At 39.0% G+C, this 26,019-nt stretch overlaps 1 protein-coding gene across 1 annotated transcript in view; it reads right to left on the reverse strand.

Annotated features, from left to right (window-relative positions):
• The window catches only part of ush2a (Usher syndrome 2A (autosomal recessive, mild)), a 208,171-nt gene that overhangs the window by 69,216 nt on the left and 112,936 nt on the right, over positions 1–26,019 (reverse strand). The window contains 13 exon segments of the mRNA XM_025907082.1: positions 627–855; positions 2,125–2,237; positions 2,323–2,525; positions 7,941–8,150; positions 8,349–8,512; positions 8,970–9,125; positions 10,957–11,291; positions 13,592–13,680; positions 13,773–13,939; positions 14,035–14,204; positions 14,374–14,981; positions 22,445–22,587; positions 23,959–24,106. Coding sequence (XP_025762867.1) covers positions 627–855; positions 2,125–2,237; positions 2,323–2,525; positions 7,941–8,150; positions 8,349–8,512; positions 8,970–9,125; positions 10,957–11,291; positions 13,592–13,680; positions 13,773–13,939; positions 14,035–14,204; positions 14,374–14,981; positions 22,445–22,587; positions 23,959–24,106 — 2,735 coding nt within the window.

The following is a 26,019-nucleotide window of genomic DNA, read 5'->3' on the forward strand; positions in this document are numbered from 1 at the left end:
GTGCTAAATCTCAGCATATTCTCTTGCAGTACATAAGCAGGTGTACTTGTAAATATGTTGTTGATACTGTTTTTGCCCCTGGGTAATGTGGGGAGAAATGTATAGCAGGCACTCACTGTGCCAACTTGGCTGGGATTCAATGACATAAGGATGGAAGTCAATGCAGATGACAAGTTAATCTGTTTAGAGAAATTAATCACTGAGAGGTTGATTCTGAATCCCTTATAAAAGTGGGTGTTTGGAAAAGGAAGTGTTTGCACTTCTCTATTGGTCTCTGTGGTAAAGACCGTACTATCCTGAGGGACTATGCATTCTCCACTTCAGATCAGCAGCCAAGACCCTGGACATCTATCTCTTTTTGCACATTGTTGTTGTACAGCAAATTTTTAAATATTTACTCATGGAAAGTTCTAGTTAAAAGAGACTAAAGTACTGAAGTGGAAAGGGCAGGGGAGAGACGATTATAGCAGAAAAAAGATGAAAAAATGAACACTGAAAAAAAAAAAAACCCAAAACAAATGTCAATGTATCCATAAATAAAACTGTTTTAACCTGACCTTCTTCAAAACATGGTTGGAAAAAGAATAGACATTTTTATGAGTAGAAAATGATGGCAGCACAATCACCTGTAGGTCTGGATGGAAGCAGGATGTGCTGCACACACCATGACTTGCCGGACACTGCAGGTAGGAACATCTAAACCTTAAACCACCTGTGCCATTTAACTCCTCCCCCACGGCGGATGTGATCCCTGTTGACCCGCCAGCACATGATCTGAGGGTACGTCTTAAAACCTCAAAGCCCAGCATGATCCCACTGGGTCTGCCTGGATGGGACCAATCTAATCTCACCACCCTGACAGAGAGAGAAGGGGGGCAACCAGAACAAAATGAAAGCGATAGGCAGGGGTATGCTCTCCTTCACACTCCTTTCACACAATTGTACCCACATAGTCACACATAAACTTTGAAACATACACACGCGTTCATGCATGGCTAATGCCTGACAAAGTTGAGTTACGGTGTCGGGGTGTGTGTATCTTTATACACTTCACACTATTGATTTCCCCCCTTTTTTTAATCTCTTGACATCTGGCAGAGGAAAGACCTCTTTAGCAACATACAGAGTTATAACTTGCACAGTTTCCTAGAAGAAAAATAAGCCACAAATCAGCATTTTTCTGCAACTGCAAGATTTTCAACAATGTGGTTTGCATCACACATGAGAAACAAACATTTGATATGCCATTAACTGGCTGCAAATAAAACATCAATGATCTAAACAAATTTTATGATGAGAAAAATTTAGTAGATTATTTTCATTTCAAGGTAGAATTGAGAGACTAATCGCAATTTTTAAAGTTTGTCCACTAAATCTAGTTTTACAGTACAACTATACTGTATCATTAAAGTTATATCTTATTCATACAAAGATTAGGAATGATGACTCATACAGATTGTAGGTCTGCACAATATAGCATAGTACCAGATATATTATGCAAATTTAGAAACAGCCTTAGCACTGATGACAAATTTTAAAGATCACAACACAAGAAACACACATAACACCTGTAACCAGAATATTAATGTTGTAGTAGCTCATGCAGCTCAGAAATCATCACAGTCGACAGGTTTTTGCCCACAAGTTTTAATTAATTTACAGAAAATTTCATTTTTTTAAAAAAGTGGACTCACTGTAAAAAGACAAAAACAAACAAAGAAACAAAAAGAAACATTTCTATAGCAGACTGCAGAAAAAACTTTTCTGTTATTTAATTGTTTATCCATTACTTAATGACTTTCGTGTAATATGGGGTGTTGACCGTTATCAATAGAAAAGCTGTAAAATTTGTGAAAATCTTAGAGTATTTGCCAGGCCGATTCAGGCCACCGGGCCTTATGTCATCAGATGATGGTTCCGTGGAAACTAAAACTGTTATTAATACTCAATGAGAAATAGTGATTCTTTTGAATTGTGGACAGATAGATCAATGCCTTCTCATGGCCTTCAGTCAGTCGTTTGGCTACATGAGCTAAAAATTGCAATGTTTTTTTAAATTTTTCAAAGAAAGTTAAAGAAAAAAAAAGACTATCATGAAAAAATGGCTGTACATTTGTAAATTACCTGGGACTTATCACTTGGGCATGTGGTGTTGCAAAGTCAGCAGGCAGGTCCTCCACAGTAGTAGTTCTGGTAACGTTGCTCCGGACGCATGCATACACTGTGCACACCTCCACCTGAAAAGTACATCAACAGAAAACCATGATGCATATTTTTACAGTAGATGTCTCTCTTTGCATATTTGCACTTGTTTGTGAGCACCTGTATATTGTAGACAGTAAAAGGCAGTAGGTCCCTCAGCAGGTATGACCCTGAGCTGTTGTCTACATTGCCATGAAGGCGATCATTAACATAGATGTTGTAACCAGTGACTGCACCATTGGGTCGAAGAGGAGGGATCCAGAGGACACGTGCTGTGCTGCTGTTTACTGGAACCACCTCTGGGGCAGACATCCCCTCTGGCTCTGTGAGGTACACACAACGATTGACTCCATTTATGAAAACAAACTGATTTCAGATTATGAAAACTGTAAACATGACACATGACATGTCATCGTGAAACCATGTTTGATAAAATTATAGCAAGAGTTTTAGCAACACGTGTAAATTTTTACATACCAATTGTTATAAAAATAGATGGAAAGAGCTGTAAAAGAGTATATCAGTGCTAATTTTTCACAACACAACTCATTTGATGATTGCTTGTAAAGGGCTTGTATTTATTTATTTTTTACAAAAAACCACCATTAAAATGGTAAAAAATTCAAATTCTAAAATTCTAAAAATTCTAGTCAGTGACATAAATGGTAAAATGTTCCTCATGGTGAACATTTTAAAATGCATGTTAATTAGGAACATTTTATGAATATCATATTTGCTTTCATACAACTCTAGAGGTCTTTGTGTGTCTGTGTGTAAGAGAGAGAAACAGAGAGTATCCATATATCCATACATGACAGGGAACTGTGACTGTGTTTTAGAGGCAGGGTGACCACCTGTGTGTCTGCATGTGTGCAGTATTGCGTAGATAATGCTGTGTAGCAGTAAATGAAATGTAGAGCAGTGGGCTGGGTTTAGATAAGTGCATTGGCTGCAAATGAATTGGGTTAACTTGTCTTAGCTGAATGCATTTTCACTAAGAATAATAGATTCAATATGATCACCTCACTCACTCAGAATAACTGCCTCTTTCTGTGTTCTGTTATTATAGTTTCTCTTCTTTATTGGCTCTTCCATGTAATTCCCTTAATTCCTTAATTCATTTAGCTGACTTTTCAAAAAAAAATCCTCTTCTAGCAAATGTAAAACTCCTACTGCATGGTGATTAATAAAGGATGGTAAACTAGAATATAAGAAATGGGTTTCAGAGAGTGTGGGACAAAAGAGAGGAGTGAATTACGCAGAAAGAAGAGTATCTATGGAAGAATTAATCACAGAAGCAGTGAGCAAAATTCAAAATCAAAGAGAGAAACGCCTGAGTGTGAGAGAAAAATAAAAAAGAAGGAAAAGGAATTCGATAAGAGAAACGGGCTGTGTGTCAGAGGGGTGATCATATAGACTCCATCTATTATTCTAAGTAAAAATGCACCCAGCTACGAGAAGTTATCCCAATTCATTTGCTGCCAAAGCACTTACCTAAGCCCAAACTGCAGCTCTACATTTCATTTACTGCAGGATGGTATTATCAACGCAATACTGAACACCGGCGCTCTTTCACTCATACACACACAGACAAGCATGCACTTTTCTTGCCAATTAGTTCTGATGTTAGCATTGCCCTATAGACTGCAGGCGGTGTTAAGATGGTTGGTAGGGCTGAGCTGCATTAGTTAAAATATATCAGACCTCCTTGGTGTGTCTGTGTGTGTGTGTGAGCTTGCACTCTTATGGCTGTAAAATAATGAAATTACCTCCGGAGCCCCCTCAGTTAAACGAGCCATGCTTTGCCTTTAGCACCTAATGATTTTCTAATGTTTTTAATGCACTTTTTATTATACTGCTCAGATTAGAGCGAAAGAAAGAGGCTCCTGACATATGATTATAGTGAGAAAGGAAGAGATGTGTGAGAAAGGAAAAAGAAATGGAAAGATTTTCAAAGAGGGAAGTGAAGATGGAAATAAAACTACAGACAGTAGTAAGTGGCCTCTGACATATGATTACACAGAGTGATTTGAAAGATAACTCTTGAATGCTAAGAGACTGGGCTGAAAGTTGAAGAGGAAATGGAGAGAAAAGTAGGGATGACAGTTGGATAGCCTGAACAATTCATGGTTAAAAGTATTAAAAGCTGACCCTGATTGAAAAGGGAAATACCAGTAGATCCAAGAACTGATATAATCATATTCCACTTAATACCCTCTCTCAAAGCTCCAGATTTTATATCCTGATAAGGAGTGCCAGTTGTTCATTTTACAAATATTAACAGATTATGCAGACAGCTAAAGCTCCGGGAACAGATGACGCAGTATTAGAGTTGTATTGTAATGATGTCAATCAATGTTCTGGTGGTTATGGTTTTCCATAATGTACGGCAACAGCCGTTAATCAAAGCACCTGTTTAACAAACTCCAATGTGAAGAAAAGTGAACTTTGTAGCTGCTCCATCAACCGCTGTTTGTTTTACACAGTGAAAATCTACAGTAAAGCTACAGAAGTAAAGCTATAATAAAACATGCCAATGACGTGTTGAACTTAGTCTGATACATGTTTAAATTAGGCCGCTTGCTGACAGCAGGTCAATGCAATAGAAAGTGAGACCACTTTCTATTGCATTGACCTGCAACACCTGCAATAAACAAGGGTGAGTCTATAGGGGGGCATGATGTGTATTACACTATATTTATTTCAAAGTTTTCATAACATTATTTTTCAGATCAGATTTAAAGTAATAAATAATATATAATAAAAGTAAATAATATATATTATTATATTAATGGAACTGTATTAACATTTTAAAATATAAATATAAAAGATTTTTTTCCATCCTGGGAAGTATTTGATATATTTATAGGAAGAAATGGGCCAGTAAAGCTCTAAGCCACTGAGTTGGGGCTTTTAGGTTGGACACTGAATTATTATAAACTATAAATTTATAATTAACTTCTAAACCATTATAACGTCTGTTTTCAGGGGCACAAAATTTTGCATCAAAGTACAAGACAATCTTCAGCTGATATACTCGCTTTTCTTCATTGCAGCCACCACACACTCTTTTAAAGGCTTACAGATACGCAAATTCGCTCATTCACAAGCACACTTAAACACGCAGACACACACACACACACACACACGCATGCACAAAAACACACACCCAATCTATGTCCTGCAGCAGACACAACACTGTCAGAACTTTTTTTTGCCTCCAATTAATGTAAGAAAGTTTTCCAAAAAGACAGAGTACAAACAATTTTATTTTATGCCTAAGTTTAGGTTCCATGTCTAACATATATTATTTGATAATAACACATTTATGATCATTTATCTATTTATTTTTTGAATGAAATTTTAATATGGCATGTAAATACTGATGTCGTATGCAGTTACATTATTAAAATACTGTAATGTCTAAAATAGAAACCAATGAGCAGTTTATTTTGAAAGATGTGTTTTTTCTTCTTTCAATATTTGTTATTGCTCATTAGAAGGTAAAAGTATTTCTTATCTGATTACTCGATGGAATAACCAATAGAATACTCGATTAGTAAAATAATTGCAGCTCTACTATTGGGTAAACCACGATCCAAAAACTGAAAAAAAAGTAACAGAGCTGAATTACTGAACATGAATAAACTAATTTGAATCGTGCTGCTTTACATTCTGATGTATTGTTTATGTGATCCTATTCTCCCACATTGGGTTTTTAACTGCATTAACAGGTGATATGTCTGTGTGTCTCTTACCGTAAATGTTGGTATTTGGTATAAATTACAAATTAAATGTATTTAATTTTGGCAAATCATTGTTACTTCTACCTGACTTTTCACTTCGTTCTTGTGAATTGTAAACTTTTAATTGTATTGCAAAGCACAGTAATTCTAACTCTTTTTTGTTAGTGGTAGAACAAAGCTTGTGTTTATATAGCATGTGTGCAATTTGTGTGTGTTTGTTTTCTTATGGTGCAAACAAGCAATTTACAACACCTTAAATCTGCCTCACACACACTTTGTATTGATTTCATGCCTGACTACATGATGTGTTTAACATCTCCTGTGAAGCACAATGTCGGAGAGAAATCCATGTTAACCCAGGCACAACACTTAAGTGTGCTGAACTGAAGCAATGTACAGTCATGTGAAAAGAAAAGTTTTTTCTCCACAGTCCTCTGAGAATCTAAGTACACCACCTTTACTGCTTCTATAGGAATTAAGAGAGGAAGTAGCTGTCAGGTGCTGCTAATCAAATGTGCTTAATTAATTGATCATCAGCAAGTGTGATCTATAAACGAAGAAGTTTTGGCAGCTTGCTGGTGTGGAGTATTCAGATATGTAACACAATACCAGAGTTCTCCCAAGAGTGGAAGCCTCCACAAAGTCATCCCAAGATCACACAACACTCCAAGAAACTCCAAAAAACCCAAGAGCTACATCTCAGACTCTTTCCTCAGTTAGCATTTCAATAAGGAGAGATCACTTGGAAGAAATTATCTATAGAAATAAAGAAATGAATGTATTTCTAGATTAGACATCAGGGCAGAACAGATTTAGGACAGGACCCCCCAGAGTCTAGACGCTGGTGGTTGTGAAGATGAAGACTGAGGCTTGAATAGAGCTCTGGCTGAGATGTCTGAGGTGGAGATGGGGAGAAGGTGGGTTACACGAAAAACAGTCTGAAAGGCAGAATGACGGAGAGCACAGATTTAAACCATGCAAAGCAGAGCTGATTGGCTCAAAGAAGGCAGGCGAGACAATGATTGGACTAGAATAATGATGTCAGTGTTGAGACTGACACTGTGGGAAAGTGGTTGACATGTAAACAGAAAAGCACCCAGTAAAGCTGCCAGATGAGTGATTACAGATCTTCCTTATTGAACATGCATATAAGCTTCATGCTAATTGTTAAAGTTCATGAGAGTTCAATTAGAAAAAGACTGAAGAAATATTGCTTGCTTGTCAGATTGCCACAAAAGAACCTCTTCTCTGAAAAAGAAAATCAGGACAGCATGGCTTAGGTTTGTAAAGTTACATCTGAACAAACCCCAAGATCTCTGAAACAATGTCTATTGGGCAGATGAGGCCACAATGGAGATATGTGACCATAATGTATAGTCACACATTTGCCAAAACATACAAAGACACAACACCTCATACAAACTCTCAAACATGGTGGGTAAGGGGTGATGATTTGGTCTTGGTTTGCAGCCACGGGACCTTGGCGTGCTGCAGTCATTTATTTGACCCTGAGCTCTTCTGTGTACCAAAATATTCTAGAGTCAAATGGAAAGGCATCTATCCAACAGCTTACGCTTGGCCTAAAGTGAGTCATGCAACAGGTCAGTGATCCCAAGCACACCAAATCTACAGCAGAACGGCTGAAAAAAAAAAGACTCAAGGTGTTGCAATAGTTAAGGTTAGTGGTGGGACCTTAAGAGAATTTTCCATAAACGAATGCCTGCAACTGTCAATCAACTGAATCAACATTATAAAGAAGAGTTGGCCAAAATTCCTCCACAGCCATGTGAGAAACTGGTCATACCAAAAATTATTACTTCAAGTCACTGCTGCTAAAAATTGATCTATAAGCTGAATCAATTTCTCACAAGACTGTATAAAGTCCTAAGAAACTGTACATGACCCAATTCAGGTTTCTCCATGGCTCAAAATCAGACAATCACAACCTCAGAAGAACATGTGCTGAATGGTGATAGTAAAATATACACATACTTCCATCTGCTGTGGTGACATTAACCACTGCCTTAGATGTATTATGAGCTCCGTTGGACACTTGTAATGACACCAGATATGTGGTACTGGGCCAGAGGTCACTTATCACTGCAGAGGTGATCTCAGGGGTGAAAGTTAAGATCAGACTTGGCTCTGGAGACTCCACTGTGAGAAAGAAATATTCCACTGTTCCCTGTAGGTCTTGTAAAGCTAAAAAAGATATCAAGAGAAATAGAAAAGAGTGATAGGTCAGTCAAAGAAAAAGATACTTTCAATCTCTGCTGTCACTTTCTTTTAAACAGACAGGACAGCACAGACATCATACAATAAAAGCATGACCCTGTGCAAGACGTTGTGAGTTTCAAAACCTCTCCTGAACAGTGAGTACAAGAAGAAGGTTAATCTTACATGGTTGTGTCCAGTTGACCTGTATAGCAGTGTGATTGATAGTAGAGGCAGACAGAGATGGAGGGTGGAGGGGAACCCCAGCCATGGTCACTGCTGTAACGATCTCTCCAGACGTGTTGCCCACATCATTATGAACCTCTAACTGGTACTGGTAACGGGTGAATCTGTAGAGACACAGCATCACTCTTTGTAGTGGAAACATTGGTTTAAATTGGAAATCAACCACATACTGGTGGAATAAAGTAAAATATGTTTCTCTGATAGTTGTGCTAAAATAGTAACTTGTATTTCTTCTTGCATCACATGAAAAAGTCCTGCCAAATGAAAAGTGCTGACACACTCAAAAGTTTGTCAGTTTACTCCTTGAATAAAGCACAGTGGAGACATAAACCCAGAGCTGTTTAGCAAGCACGGTAGAAAAAAAAAAGTGCTTCCACCAAGTGCCAAACTGAGATTAGGGGACGCTGTGTGAAAAACAATTTAATTCTTTGGGATATTTGCTTAATGTATCTTTGAGCGGTATTAAAAGATCGGCATCAGCAGCAGCTCGCCGATCGGCTCTGCACACACGGTTTGTTGCAGCGCTGCCGTTTGCTCTAGAGCTCATTTCAGTAATCTCACCTGCTTAGGCCTTTATCTTGGTAGAACAATTTGGTGCCGGAGTAAACATGGAGCCAGCGATGGAGATCTTCGGAGGGGGGTGGAGACTGGGCTGTTAATGTGGGAACTGTGGTGATGGCCAGGGGCTGGTGGGTTTTACGTCTGAGCAACTTGTATCTGAAAGAGAAATTTGAATAAAAGAAAACACACACACACACACACGTGGTTGGATATTTAGGAATCCATTAACTCCAACATTAACTAATTTGAGTATAAAGACACTTACTGTACCCTCCATACACACAAACCTGCCCATGGATGCTTGCAGACACACACACACACACACACACACTTAAACGCACATTTTCAACTGGTTCTTATCCTTATCACTCATTCCCTCCTCTTCTGCTGTTTTTTCTCATCATCTCTATTCTTCTTTCACTGCATCTCATCCCTCCCTCTCCACACCCCTCCATCCGTTGTTTTTTTTCTGCAGGGTTTGTGTTTTCCTCTCCCTACAGTGATGCTAATTTCTGCTGTAATCAGAAGAGAAGGGCTTAATGCCGCCTTTTAACCAACCCACTTAGACAAACACACAGAGCTGAGCAGAGCAGAACAGAGAGACAGGCTCATGCATTTTAATCACCCACTAGGAAAATGGACCTTTATTTTAGGCCTAATCGCCGACAGACTAGAACAGGACAGAACAAAATGAACCAGAATGTGGTTAGGACTGAGAAAACACTGATTAAAAAATGCAGAACACTTAGCTCATTACCAGGACACTCATGTTAGCAGCTTGTTAACGTGTTCCTATCTGCTTGTTTGCTTAAGTTTTTCAGCAGCAATTGAACATCACCAGAATGTGTCTCTCATTATCGACATGCTGATTTGAGTTCTTATGGTCTGGTTTCCAACTTTGGGCTAATGCTAACTAATGAATAAAAACACAGGGGTAAGTCAGATTATGTAAAGTTAATGGTGGTTACACAGATTTGGGTCCTTATATCAGGCTCACATAATTAATGATGTACTGATGTTTCTGTACAGGGCAATTTAAAGAATTTCCCTTTTTTACTTTCTGTTCACTTAGTTACATTCCTATGCATTATACGACTGATCCATAGCATAAATACTGATTAAATGTTCACGTTTTTCTATTAAGTACTTTTAAAGATGGTGAAACAGAGGATAACAGCAAAAAGGTCCTGGGTTTAATCCAAAGGCCATCTGGGGTCTTTTTGTGTGGGGTTAGCATGGTCTCTCTCTGCCTGCATGGGTTCCCTCTGGGTACTCTGGCTTCCACCCACAGTTCAAACACATGCATGTTAGGTTTAACAGTGACTGTAAATTGACTGTTGGTTTGAATGTGAATGTGAAAGGCTGTCTGTTGCCCTGCAACAGAGTAGCAACCGTTCCAGAGCATATCCTGCCCCCTGCCCTCTGATAGCTGCAGCCCTCTGTGACCTTAAACTGACAGTATTTTAATGGTTGTAATTGGTTTGTATTGCTTCAAAGTAGCTACTATATTGCTCAGGTGGAGCCTTGGCTCTTAGTTTATATGTGTGTTTTGAAGCAGAAGGGGTATCCAAAATAGAAAAAATCATAACCTAATTTAATAGTAAAAGCAACAGTTCTTTAATATGTTTAAAATGACTATTATACTTCTGCTGCTGCCTGTAATGCTTTTCTATAAAAACTTTATGACGACTTAGAAGACTATTTAGGTGCAAAGTCTCAGCTTGTCAATGTTGGTGACAATGAAATTTTAAAAAGTATTTTTCTGTTTCATATCATTTCATATAGGAATAGGTCAGTTGACATAAACCTAACCTGATGTTGATGTAGAACAGCACCTCACATATCCAAATGCCACATTTATGTGTATATATCTGTGTGCTGGATATTATCGTGTAAGCAAATGTGGACTTAAAGTGATATAAGACATACATTTTTACTTTGCCATCACTGGTTAAAAAAGGGGGCAAAAAAGAGATATGCATGTTACCTTATATTAGGTCCATTGGGCCTGCTCGGTGGTTCCCATGAAATGGCTAGGAAAGATTCACTGACTGCTACTACTGACAGCGGTGAAAGCCCTTCAGGTCTTGTGGGTAATGTGGTAGCTTGAGTTGGCAGGCTTTCTGTGCATCCCCCAATATGTCCTCCACCCTTTGAGCATGCTAACACAGTGATACTGTAATTTGTATATGGAACAAGGTCCGTTACAGTGGTGTTAAGCTCAGAAGTATTGTTAGTGTTGAATGTGATACAGGGTTCTGGGAGGCGGATCTCATAGCTGTGAATTTCTCCATTAGGAATAAGAGGGGGTGACCATGTGACCTGCAACAAAAAAAAATGGTATATGGTATAAGCATTGTGTTTCTCATGGTATATTCAGATACAATTGAACAGTGCTGAGAGAATTTGTTTAATCATTCCCAACTGCCCTGCTGTCCTAACTGACTGGGCATTTAAATGTTCTTGATAGGAAGAAAAGAAAAAGCTTTTAGATGGATGAACTACAGGAAGTCATGATGTAGGGCGTGTGTTTATTTATGTGTTCTTGCAGCGTGTGCTCGTGCAAAGATGCAGACAGAGTGCGAATGAATGCATGTGTCTTCAGGTGTGACACCAGTCACCTGCATAAGTGAGAGAACAGTATTTGGGTGGTCACTCTGTCTGTGTGTGTGTGTTGAACTGTCATGTGGGTAAAGATAACCTGACTTTGACTTGAGCAGAAGATGCCTTTCATTACATTTAAAACAGGGCACACAGAGACACGCGCACATGCACAAACACCATGCTAAAATAATGAAAGCAGCTGGTAATGGAATTGCTGCATGCAAAAACAAAAGCCTGCTGCTGTTGAGCACTGCATCTGATTTGGAAACAGTTCAGTCTGTCAGCATTTCAGGGTGAGGAAGAAGGTAACTGGCACACACACAAATGGTAATGCACACACGTTTACTTACAAACACACTCACGTAATGCGAAATTACAGCTTTCTTTACGATGATATTTTGTTGACGCATTTACATATAAACACACACACTGTAAACACATACACACTTCCGAATTTATGAACTGTACAATCTAAAACACGTACATATACGAACTGTCATGTACAATAACTGATCAGTTCAGAGCTGGCTGAGACTTATGAGTTTGGGTGATTAAGTGGTCACTGTTGATGAGAGTATTATGAATGAATGTCAAGCATAATTATTTCTCATGCAACCTTGATATTCATTTAACAAGTGACACTGTGAGGTTATACAGGACACACACAACACACTCCTAGTAACACACCCACTAACACAGAAAGACACCCACCAACACACACAACTTAAAACACGCACACACAACCACATATGGGCAGGGTCATTTTGAGTTAGGTAGCTCATTTCCCAAAGTGCGTGTTGGGTGTGCTTTGTGGTGGAAGTCATTTACAGATTGAATAGCTTGATGTAATCTGGAGATGGTGAAGACAGCAGAGACCCCGAGCTGACACAGAGCAATAGGGCTAAGGCCAGTACAGAATGTGTGTATATATGTGTGTGCGTGCGTTTGTATATGTATTTTTGTATACTTAAGCGGGAGAGAGCCCTATGATACAGTTGGAAGTGAGAGAGAATAATGTCTAATATTATCGTGTATCTTTTTTAAGCCCTTCTTTTGTAGATTTTGTAGATCCTGACCACAGAATCACAACTTAAAACAAACACTTTCAAAAAAAAGAAAATCAAATTTAAGAAAAAATAACCAGGATACTGATTAAGAGAAACTTTATGTGTTATGATTTACAGTAGCCTCTTCTCCATGTAGCAGATTAAAATGTAGAAAATAATTGAAAAAAAATGAATGAAAAAAGAATGAAGATGTTCAAAATCCTTCTTTTAGTTGTCAAGGTCAATTGGTAACCAGGAAGCCCCATGTCTGTCTGTCCAATTAGCAACAACCAGGAAGGAACACTTTCCTTCTTGCACCTGTGACCCCTAAAGCTGTGCTGCTGCATAGATGACAGGGGTGGTTCTGAAATGATGACAGGCATTAGCATTTTTCTGCAGTTAGCATTAGTGTAGGGCTGTGAGTGCATGGGTGTGTGCGTCTGTCTGTATTGGCATGCATGCAATATTGTTTCAGTGGCTTTCATGGATAGGCCTTGATGTGAGATTAGCCAGTGGTGGAATTTAACTCCAGTCCCTCCTTCAAAATGGCCGACAGGAAGGAAGCAGCCTCAGACAGGGTCACAGCCCCTCCCATTTCTGAAGGGGACCTTGAGTTGAATGTTTTTCTTTCTCATTAAATCCGAAAAGGGAAAGACGGAAGAATCAGCGTGACATTGCTTTGTCTTTTCCACGCTGTCAAACATAGGGTAACTGAAGAGATTCTCAATGACGCTGACTATTTCTTTGAAACATAAACACTATAAATTCTAAAAGCACATTCTATGATTCTGACACCTTCTATCAGCTGAATGTATTAAGAGATATTGTAATTCAGGATCAGTAACACCATGCCTGATTTGGATAATAACTGTGTGCTGCGGGCCATATTTCAGAGCTCCTGTCCTCTCATAACAGAGCCACAAGATTTTGGTGAAACTCTGAGGACGCAGTTTAAAAAAAAGTTGCCCTTACTTGAAGTGTTGCTGGCCCCAAGACCTTAACCCTTGGTGGACTGAGGCCAGCGGGTCGAGAAGGTCTGGTGGTAATATTGACCCAGGGCCCTGTAACAACAAACATTTTTGTGCAATTTAAAAGCTGCAGCACTAGTCCTTTCTGAATTTACTTTTACTTAAGCATGTTATCAAAACCTTACCTGTGGTGTTGCCCGCTTGATTATGGAGCACAAGTCGATACTGGTAAGTAGTCCAGGGACTGAGAGCTGATGAAGAGTCCAGGAAGGAAAGAGGGGAAGGATCGGGGAGAAGATGACCCACTGTGGAGACTTGTTTGGTCCCAGCAACTCTGCGCTCAATCACCCATCTAGAGCCAGAACAAGATACATTTGAAAAATAACGCATATTGTATTTTTACACAGAGTTTATAAGTGTTTCAGAGTTTATGTCATTTTGTCTTACCGTTCTAATGGTCCATTACTCCGCTCTGCTGTACCCCACGACAAGAGGACAGAGGTGGGTGTATCTGAGTAAAGATGAGGAGCAGGAACCCCTTCAGGCGGAGCTGGGAGGGTGCGAATATGCTGAGACCTCTCAGACACTGAACAACCTGCATTAGTGCACGCTTCCACCTTGACATTGGAGAGCAAATTTTAAAACATCATAACATGTTATGACTACAAGGTTATCAGTGAAAGACCAAGAGTTTTAATCTGTAAATCTGGCACTTTTAACTGCTAAGCTAGCATACTTATTACATGTAAAACACCATAAAGCAGCTTATTAACTAAAATGTAGTACCTGGAAGCTGTAGGCCTGGTAGGGAAGTAGACTGAGGAAGGTGTAGTTGGTGGTATTCCCTAGAACAGTGACTGAAAGAGGTGTTGATCTTGAAGCTGCACTGAAAGAACTAGAAGGGGCACTATGGAATGGACCATCTTCTATAAAATGTTCAGTATTAGAGTTTACTGTACTATACTGTGGTGTTGACACCGAGAGGCTGGCAGATACACCGGTGATATCAGGTTCAGTGGGGTGGAATGAGAAGGTACTGGTGCCTTCGCTCACATCAACAACATGAGTGGATTCATTCTGGTTATCTGCAATGCCAGGTTTCAAGATGGAGACGTGGCTCGAGTCTTGGTGGGTGGTTAGACTGGATGATGGTCTGGGGTTATGATCTGAGTTTAGATATGCACCCTTTGTACTGGGAACCAGACTTGGGTTAGGAGTCCACCTGATGCTGGAGAATGAACTGGGTTTATAGTGTAAAGAAGTGACAGAGCTGGGGTAAAGATGAAGGGTATAATTTGTGATAATTCCATTTGGTTGTGTGGGAGGAACCCAGGTAATTGATACACTACGAGGTTGAAGCCCTGATACAGTTGGGGTGTCTACTGGTCCTGGACCTGCAGAAAGGGGAAAATAACGATAATAAGAGATGGAGTGGAAAAGAAAAGATACGAAACCTTTTAAAAGACTGTAAAAAAAGCAAGTAGGGGGGATTTCAAAAGAATTATTTGACTAGTAACATCAAGAATGACATCAGAAGGACAAAGAGTGATTTTGCCATCCCTATCCAAGGGATTAACATGAAAATTCTCTTTCTCTCTCAATTTCCTTCCAAGAGCAAACTAAGGTTGTATTTATAGATTTTGTGGTACTTGTGATTGCATAAATTTGATTCTGCATCTTTCAGTAGTGAGATATTTAGGCTAGACTGGACTGCAAGGAACATTCTAGCTTAACAATGAGCAATAAATATTGTAAAAAGATAAATTGGATTAATTATACTGACCATCATGGATGAAGCAATAGAATCTTAGAACGGCAAGGGGTAAAGACTTGAGCAACTTTTACACAGACCGCTTTGTAATGATCAAACAACTGGGTTCTAGCATTTCTGAAATAACAAAACTTGCAGGGGAATCCCCTATCTATCTATCTATCTATCTATCTATCTATCTAATTAAGAAAATCTTGCAGTATTTACTAAACATAAGGTCAGGAGAACCAAACTGAGTGATAGAGACAGGACAGGACACTTATGTCCACTGTCATTCTCATTAAGTGTGAGTGCCACCAAGAACCCAAATCATCATATTCACAATATCCAGGTAGATGTTCACATCAGTAGACTAATGGCAAACACGGAGTCACATGAACCTAGACAAGACCTACAGAAGACTATTCAGAGTGACACTTCACTTTATGGTAGCTCATTTGAAGGAAATGCCCCCTCCCCCCTCCTTACCGTGCATTTATATCCCACTGTACTGCCCTATAATGGACACACAAAGGTGCATGTCCATATACACAGACATAGACATGTCCTTCTTAACGCACACACTCACATGCCCACACCCACTGCGATGCAGTATAGCAGTAATGGTGCTGTGTGAAGGGCAAGCAGATCAAGGTGACTGAGCGGACTGAGGGAGCGTGCTGCGTCGCTAAGTGCTACCGCTAACCGCTAACGGCTTTCCCAGATGGCGGTGTGTATGTTTGTGTGTAAGGGAGAGACAGAGAGGGAGAGTGAATGAAGATGAGAGGCTAAGAGTATGCAGGCATGACTGTATGAGAGATAAAGTGTGCAAGCATGCATATGTGTATGTCAGCATGCATGTAGTCATGTAGATAACAGTTGTATAAGTACAGTATGTGCACACTAACTGAGAGGCCTTGCTTCCCACAGAGTTAAATGCAAGCTAACATCTAGTAACTGGACTGGGATGTCCTATTTCTTAGTAAAGTTCAAAATATTTTAAAGGAATTTTTTTAGGAAAATCTTAAAGTTGACCAATTATGATTTTTGTGTGCTTATTATTCAGGTGAACGTATGAACAAATACTATCTGTGAGGCAAAAGCTCACACACCAGACTGCTCTAAAGTCTTGCTTTCGGACTGTTTTTTCTACTCTTGGCTCTGTATGATGCCAGTGAAAGGGGATATCCTTAACACGGCCATATCCGACATATAGCTGTAGCTGTTAGCCAGCAGCCCCACCCACCTGCTGTTCAAACCTCCCGTCTGTGAGAAGGAGCCTTTGAAAGTAATAGACTCCTGGAACTAAAACATCTTCTTTCAGACAGTGGATGAACTGAAGGTCTGCACCATGGCCTGGTGTAAGATAAATAAGGATGATTTTGAACTTTTAATCACTCAAAGCTACTCCACGAATAAAAATATGGGAAGTAAGAATAGAGATACCCTCTACCACGTTTCATAGCTTGCTTGCATTTGATTTCATTTTTGTTTCTCGTGTATTAAATAGTCTGACAGTAATCTCTCTTGTACATGAACAAATCAAGTACTATTTAGCATTACATTTTGACCTTCTAGTTGCTACTATTACAAGGTGTAGGAAGCAGGTGAAGCGTTTTCAGGAGCTCAACAATTTCTTAAAATGTTTTTGATAGTGAATTTGGACCTTGTGAGTTTCACAACTTCACAATATCATTACACACGCAATTTTATAATGCGTATTACGGATTTACTTGTTAGTTATTAACAACTATAGTGCTATCTCACCTGCTCATTGCTTAGTTTTGTTTCCGCTCACACTACCTCATGTTTTGGAATGACAATAAATGACTTGAATCTTGATTCTTGAACACACACAAACAAGTTAGACAAAGGCCCATCACAAGTAAAAACATAGCTGCACTAAGATGGCAAATCTCTCTCTCTCCCTCTCTCTCCCTCTCTCTCTCACACACACACACACACACACACACACACACACCCACACACCCATATTCTATCGCCCACACAAATAAACAACAGTATAAAAACAGTGATGTAAAGCTTGGCTGATTTTTACAGATCACAAATGCTCCCTCCTCCAGTCTGTGTCCCGTTTCCTTCTTCTCTCTTCCTTTCACTGACCGTTCTCCTTCCCTCTCCCTCTTCCCTACCACCGCTCCCATTCTCTCTTCATTCTCGACCCCCCCACTCATGCCTTGTGTCTAGGTCTCTCTCTTTTTCTCTTGCTTCTTCTCTCTCTCTGGTCCCCCTGCTAAATAAACAATGCAGAAAGTTGACCTTTTGGGTTAACAGGTTTTTATGCTAGCTCTACTCAGCACTCACACTGATTCAATTACCACCAAAGGTCCAGTGAACCCCACGAATAACCAAGAGCCCGTCTCTCTGTCTGCCTATGCGTATGCATGTGTGCCTTGCTGCATGCTTGCCTGTCTTTGCGGAGGGTTGGGATGTAAAACTACCTGTTTGTTGAATGTCTAATTAGACAATCTGTATCTGCCTGTCTTTTTTAAATATAATGTTGCCCTCTTTGTTTATCCTTAAGATGTCTGTTTAAACAACTGACACCTAAAATCATGGACTGAATATGCACAGAAAAGTAAACAAATAGAAATTCCTAAACTGCAAATAATCTTGCAACAAAACACAATCCAGTCACCTTGATTCAATCCCTATCAACTAACCAAAATAACCCCTGTTGTTACCCCCATTCCTTCCTCAATCCCTCTCTCCTCCCCTCCTCCATACCACCCTTTTCCCTCTAAGTGTTGAGTGTTATTTAGGCTTTACTGGCGCGTGTAAAATTCTGCAATTTGAAGGGCTGTTAAGTTTTTCAATTGAAATTTTCATTTAAGATGCATGTGATGCTTTTTTCCATTTTATTTTTTCTTTTTTACTGACGCTTTACAGCTCTCTGGACAGAAAGGGAACGAGCGTTGAGGGAATGCATACTTGCCTCTCTGGTTCCCTGACTCCTTATCCTTCATTCTCTCTCCCTCTCACCCTTCTGTCTTTCCATCTCTCATCCTACCCTTCCTCTAATCTCTTCATTCCCTATGCCTTTCAATCCCCCCCCCCTTTCCCTTCATACCTTTCTCCACACCTCCCACTATCACTCCTCCTCTCTCCAGTAAAACACAGTAGCAGAAGGCTAAAACAGGAGTGCAGGGCCGCCAAGCCTTAAATCACATTTATAAGGATTTGGTTAGCATAGTAATAACACAATCAACTGACAAGGGCTTGGAGAGGGGGAGGGAGTGAGGGAGGAGGGTGTGTGTATGCATGTCTACTTGTGGGTGTGTAGGTGATATGCTGCTTCTTGTGTATGTATGTGTGTTTCTGTGCAGCTAACGGTCAGTCCATGTATATTTAAGTGTGTACATTTGTGTGTATCCATGTGAAGAGATGAGGAAGGGTATTATTTTTAGCCTTGCGCAGGGTCCCATGCATGCTTGTGTTTGTGTGTGTTAGGGGGCATGTGTGTATGTGGGTGACTGGGCTTTTGAAGGTGAATCGAGGCTCCTAGGAGTCATAATGAGGACAAACGCTGAGCTTTACTGTTATCAAGATGCTTACGACATGGTGTCAAAACGTGACAAGAAATAAAGTAAGAATTTTTTCACTGCATTTCATATGTTTACTTTTTCCACAGATTATTTAACGTCATTTCTGCCTTAGAATTCAATGACGAGGCTATGAGAAGTAGGATAATACATGACCAAGGTCACAAGCTTGATTTGTACCCATAACATCACTAGTATATGAGATGCGCATTAGCCTTTAAGTAACTAAAAGCATCATGATACTTTTAACTTATCAATCATTTGAGATCTTCCATATTTTTCAGATCCTGGGAGTGATTAATTTATTTCAAGTAACCTTCTAGTATATCCACATAATTCACCCAGAGAGTAGGCAAACTGAAAAGCAACATTTGGCTTTTAAACTGTAATGTGAAACTATGTTGGCAAGTTATTCAAATCGGTGAGAAATCATTCAGTATAGAAATTCTGTTACACAAGCATTCCTACTGTTTGTGACACCATATGTAAAAGAAAGCCAATCAAAAAGCTTATCTAAATACAAGTTCAGGTGGTGAACATGTATTTATTCATTGGTTATCTTTTGATATGTAAAATTTAAAACAGGATTGTGCTAACATTGTTTCAGAATTTCCTGGAAATGCAAACTGACCAAAATACAGGAGAATTAAGGTAGGATAGTATTTTATTAATGTAGCCGCTGAATAATTAAGTAACATGAATTTTTGCTTTCTGTCATTTACCCTAACCTTACTCCTGTTGCGGTTTCTGCTTTACACTTCTTAGCTCACTTTTTGATCACACTTACTTTGTAAAAAAAACCCCTGTTTTTTAAAAAAAACCTCTATTGTTGTTTAATGTTTTTGTTCACACATGTGCACTTTTCATTTCTAAGACTACTTGGTCAAGATCGTTTTATTCAAATGGCTCTTTAGTCATACTCTCACAATAACACTCTATAACACACTCACACACAGACACACACACACTCTTAGATCACTTAGCTGGTGTGAACATGGGAGTAGACAGAGGAAAGGGAGCTGTCCAACACAGCTAGAGTTTATGTTCACAGGAGCCGTCTGTCTGTTCTGCAGCAGCAGGAATTCATAGGGACCAAATTACATTAAAAAGATAGATATAAAACTTTAATGGAATGATAAAAAGGAAAGGAGGAAGCACGAGTCTCTCTCTCTTTCTCTGTTCTATCATTAGCCTTCTCCTTTCTTCACTCTTCCCCTCAGTTACTCATTTTACCTTTTTCTCTTTCCATTTTTCTCTCTTTACTTTTTCACCCCTTTTTTTATGCTATTTTTTCCTTTATCACCCTCAAGAAGTGAAACAATTCTGTGCACAAAAGGAAAAGACATTAAAAAAGAGAAAGAAGGAGAAAGGAAAAGCAATTACAAAAGAAGAACAAGAAAACATACAGAAATCTTTATGTAAGAGAAAGAAGTAACAGTATAAAAGATGTGGATATAGTGAGATCATATCCAGTGTTAAAAATGGTTAATGTCGACATACGTTATATTATATACAGTGTTCTGCCAAAGTGAAAAACTTACAAGGTTACAGCTCACACTTGCACATAGAGATCAGGTTAGAGGGATCTCCTTCAAAAGGATAAACCAAAAGGACCACTCTATAAAGAATGACTGAGTGTGTTAAGATCAAATGTACAGTATATGTCACTTGAGCGAGTGTGTGAATGTGTGTGTAAGCTTCAGTGAATGTATATATGTCTGTCGCTGTGTTCAGATTTGAGATTTATGTCAGAATGAACGCTGCGTGTATGAATTCCACAAATGTAGGACAACAAATATAAAATTCAAACTATTAGCCTTACTATACGTTACATCACCAAATGAAATGCAAAAGGTTGTCATTTATTCTTGTATGAGAGAGACGAGATTAAGGAGAGAATGTAGCCCCTCTTTTCTTTCCCTGCTAGGATGATAAGAAGATGGTTTACGGTGACAAATTACACATCAGTGTAAGGGAAATCCAATCTGCCTGAATGTGGCTTGCTCCCATCATAGGTTTAAATCCCTTTTTTATTAAGAACTTTTACACCTATTCTGTATTCATTATTATGGTAAAACAATTTTAATGAATATTTTAAAAATGTACATTTTTACATTTAAAGGATGCAGAATTGAAAATTCATGTCAAATGTGACATTTATTTATTAATAATTACTTGAATCCAATATGACACCAAGAGTCGTGAACAGGAATGAATGCTTATAAATGGCTGGTATCAGTAGTGCAAAGAGATTGCTCCATTACATACATGCTTATTGTCAAAATAAATACACAAATCTGTCTGATCTTTGTGACAACTGGGTGCAGGTTAAGTAGCATCCCAAAGCCTTGTGTTGCATCTCTGCATGAAGCGTCGTAACTGAGCATCAGGAGGTCTGTTATCGATGAGAAGGCCAAGGACTTATGCATGTGCATGGCACATATGTTCTCAGCGTGAGACAGAGAGACACTAAAAATGTTTTCATTCTTACATTAATAGTCAGACACAAACAGAAACACAAGTGCAACAAAAAGAAGTGTAACAAAAGCTCGGTGTGTGTGTGTGAGTGCATGTGAGTGTGTGTTTGCTAGAGGGAATTCAATTCCGCATAGCAATGAGAAAAGGCCATAATTTAATGCATCCTAAATGTCTGCAGTTGTGTGTGTATGAATAGGTGTGTGCGTGCATGGTATGTCATGGTATATGTGTAACTGCACTTGTCGTCATGTGACTGCGTATGTATACGTACACTACACTATACATGTTTTGTACACATTTGTGTTTGTGTGCGTATCAATGTATGCAAATCTCGCCTGCTTAATGATAATGTATGTGATAATAGCGTGGTACTAATTAATTTATAACTTTGCACTGAGGAGGCTGTTCCAGTGGCTAATATGATTCTATTACAGCAATTAGCCCACAATGACACTGGCTAGGTCACTCACACACAGACACACACCTTACAGTATGTGAAACTCCCCATGTCTGTGTGTTTCACCCAGCGCTGGTTGAGCCCGTGTTTTCACCACCTTCACAGCTTTAGCTGTTCTCTCTCCCTGTCATTATTCACCTCCAGTAAAAAAAATGTTTATACTTTTATAAAATAAACCTTGAGAGGACTTGTGAAAAAGAGAACTAAGCAGAAGCCACGTGTTTATTGTCTAATGAGTCTATTGCTTGGCTCATCACCTAATGATCTGTCAGACTCCTTGAGTTTAACTTTAACACAGCAAAACAGGTGGACCGCAGAGGCCAAACACTGCCAACCACTTCCCAGCCAGTCGCACAACTTGGAAGGACTTGACACAACAAGCACCTTACAATACAACAAAACAATACCATCAACCAGTACCAATAGATAACCTACAAAAAAGCAGTACAGCAGTTTCTCTGACCCGTAAATAATTACTCTTTTCATGGTTATTTATTGGAAGCATTTATTTATTTTTTAAATTATATTTGCATAGTTTATGTGCATTGAAGCTGTCTGTGCAAATCTATGTAAAATGTTTTGGACACTAGTGTGTATGAGTCCACTTACTGTCCTCTGCAGTGCGAAGGGTTGTCCAGAGGCTTGCCGTCTTCCCGTGTGTATGCGAGACCACCACTCTAAACACGTAAGGCGTGTATGGTGATAAGCCCTCTACGTAATAGGAAAAGGTGTCTGTTGCATTTTCCAAAAGCCTAGAAGTGGATGGACACAAGCATAAATTCATTCATGGACATGCATTTGGGTCTGTGATGTGCCCTGTTACCTGGTGGTCACAGAGTGACAGCAGATTTAAATATGCTGATCTTGCACTTTGCATGCTCTTGTGTTTTAGTGGACACAAATCTGATGTTACAAAACTTCATTTTCAGATTTTCTGATGAAGAAGCCAATCTGGAAAATTTCCTGAATTACTAGCAAAACTTTACTGTTGCAGGAGTTATCATCTTTTAAATAAAAACATCTGCAACGCCATACTTTCTACCTTAGACCAAATGTTACTCTTTAATGCTTGATCAGAGAGATTCAGCACCGGACAGCTCCTTAAGTTCCATAGGTTAATCATGTCTACATTGTACATAGTTATTAAATCCCGTTTAGCGTACATGCAAGGCCAGAGAGATGTGCATGTGAGAGGTGAAAAAAAAGGATCTCAACAGTCACAAAGTATGTAATTCATACTTCAGTGGCAAAAGTTACCGGTGTCTAAGCAAAAGGTTTCTGAAAAAACAATTTCATTATACTTAAAAAAAATGGTTTGTTTCTTAAATAGATTCCAAAGTTTAAATTCAAATATATTTTAAGTAAAACATTATAATAATGCCCAAATTTCATAGGGTTCCTAAACACTGGCTGCCTATGCATTATGTACAATTTTTTCCATAGTCTTTTATCCTATTCCCATGCCTTACCTGGCCCATCATATAATCATACAAAGGAATCTAGGACAAAGTAAAAGAATATTGTCATAAATGAGCGACCGTTGACCATTTAGCTTCAGATGGATAGAAGGGATGAATGAATGAATAAATCAGGGAACAATGAGATTTCCATAGCAGAGGAGGAGGAGGGCATGGCTGTCTGATATATAATACATGTAGCTAGTCATTTATTTATTACCACAGAATGAGAGCCTCCTCTTCTTGGATTAAATTGCAATTTGTTGTCAGGAAGCATGTAATGAATACATATCAGATGCACACCCTCTCTCCCTCTTTTTATTCTATCACACTTTCTTTGCCCATCTCTCCCTCTCTCTTCCATGTCTTTGATTTTTTTTGTCTTTCTGACTCTACATCCTGTCATTCCCTCTCTGGATTTCTGATGTTATGTCCTACTGAAGTGACATATTCAGTTGTGCTGTATAATGTGCTCCTTTATATGTGCATGTGTAGGCTATGTGCACATGCACATTTTCTGATATTTAGAGTCTGTAATATGTGTACTTTGTTGTGTGTGTCCAGTTATTTTATTGCTACTTGTCTCAGACAACTTTTATGTGTTGTGGAAAACGGTTTGCAAACTTGTTCATCTGCTTTGACTCTGCATTTTATGGTCTCTCTCACCTTATGATAGGCCTCTGTGGGGATGTCCTCATTTGCAGACTGTAGTAGAGTGGGCCTGGTGCATTAGAGTTGACAGGGGCGGACCAGGACACGTTCAGACTGGCATTAGTTGCATGGGCTAGAGTTGGAGGTGACAATCCATCAGGGGCTAAGAAGGAAGAAAGGATGTTGAGATGAAGACAAGAAGAAGGAGCAGGGGAGTACAAAAATATGGAGGAAGTCAGTCGGTGAAATGAAAAGATTAGACATTTAGAGAGTAAGAAAAAAAATATATAAAAAGGTATGTTCATTTCATCTAACTGATCAACTTCACTGTAACACAATGGCACCTCTCGCAGCGTGGAGTATAAAAAGCACAACCAGATATACTCATCACTCTCACAGTCACACAAATACACACACTGCATTAAATCCACAAAGTCCACGTCTTCTTAGCTCAGTGTGACAGTAAAGTCTTACTGCTGCAAAATCAGTAAACAAGCCAGAATCAATATGATAGCTGAACAGAACCACAGAACATTTGTGCAAAGACAGAATAAAATGAGATAAGCTGAAAACAACAAGTACATGATGGAAATCAGAGTGACTGCACTGTTGACTATGTGAAATAAGAGCAGGCCCTCTGATGTATAAAGTGACCCTTCAATCAAAAATTGTGCGATGTCCACTTCAACAAGACTGATTGCTGAAGACATCTTATTCTAAAGATGGCTGTTACAACTGCACACAGGCATACACGATGTGTGAGAAAAGCCTAAAACAACACTTTCAATGTGGATTCAGAATAATTTAGTGGGGGTCCATCAACATAACTCAACCCTCTAGTGTACATTCATTATCTTAATGCATACACAAAGCACATAGATTTTAAAAACATGACACAAAAGCTCTTTTTAAAAACAAAAAACAAAACAACTTAAGAATCACCATGTATGTGTTGTGTCAGTTGTGACTTGTCCATTTTTTATAGCTTATTTGTGGCTATGTTTGCAATTGTGTCACTATCCTTATCCAGTTCTTGCTCACAAGTCCTTAGAAGAAAAAAAAAGCTTGGAAAACAGAAAACTAAGAAACAGGAGAAAGAAAACAAAAATATGAGTGTAACACAATAGATGTCACAGTGTTACCTTAATTGGCTATATAATATTAACTTTGGCCTTTATTTCTAATCAGTTCTTATCAACCTTATATATTCTGTACCACCAGTCTTAGTCGACCTCTCCTACAACTGTGCAAACAATCACCTGCACTTGACTTAATGACTGCTTCTCGTAGGCTGTCTGCTCTCCATTGCAAACCAGACCAAATTGGCTGCTCTTATCTTAATCATGTTTATGAAAAAACACCTGAAAACACACATATCTTTATTTTAGATCAACAATAGTTGGGTTAAAAGCCTGCTGAGTTTCAAGAGGCAGCATTATAAGCAAATTAGGATTGGTCAAGTGAGCATCCTGTCACTCGAAAGGCAACACAATGCTATCAGAATGGACTGAGCAGTCAATTAGTAGGAAAATACATGGAAAGCGCGGAAATGGAGATTCTGCTCTTTTACAGTCAAACAAGCATTTAACAAATTACTGAATCAATACGATACACCTGCACTTAGATTTAGATTAAAATGATCCTCTGATTTGCATTCAGAGATTCAGTGGGTTTTTTAATGACCCAGTTCATTCCTTGAGTGTGTGTACTTAGCTAATTCATCAAAAGATGATTCCTGCTTCTCTGACATACACACACACACATACGTACAGATATGCACACGCAAAACACACTGTTGGTGAGCCTGTGTCTCTCTCATGCTGTGTTAGTAGGTACAATATCAGAGGTGTCACTAATCGTTTTAAACTATGCACTTTTATGTTCACTTCTCTCTCTCTGCTCTCCTCCTCCTCAGCTCCTCTGTCTCTTGCTCCGCTATCTTCTCTCTGTTCTTTCATAGAACAAGGACGCATCAAGACAGTTTGCCTTATAGAAGTCTAAAGAGATGCCAGAGGCATAGAGGTAGAAAGAGAGATAGAAAGAGAGGAAACGTCTGGTATTTAAAATTTATACTTT

The sequence above is a fragment of the Oreochromis niloticus genome, linkage group LG1, assembly GCF_001858045.2.
Source record: "Oreochromis niloticus isolate F11D_XX linkage group LG1, O_niloticus_UMD_NMBU, whole genome shotgun sequence".
Taxonomy (NCBI): Eukaryota; Metazoa; Chordata; class Actinopteri; order Cichliformes; family Cichlidae; genus Oreochromis; species Oreochromis niloticus.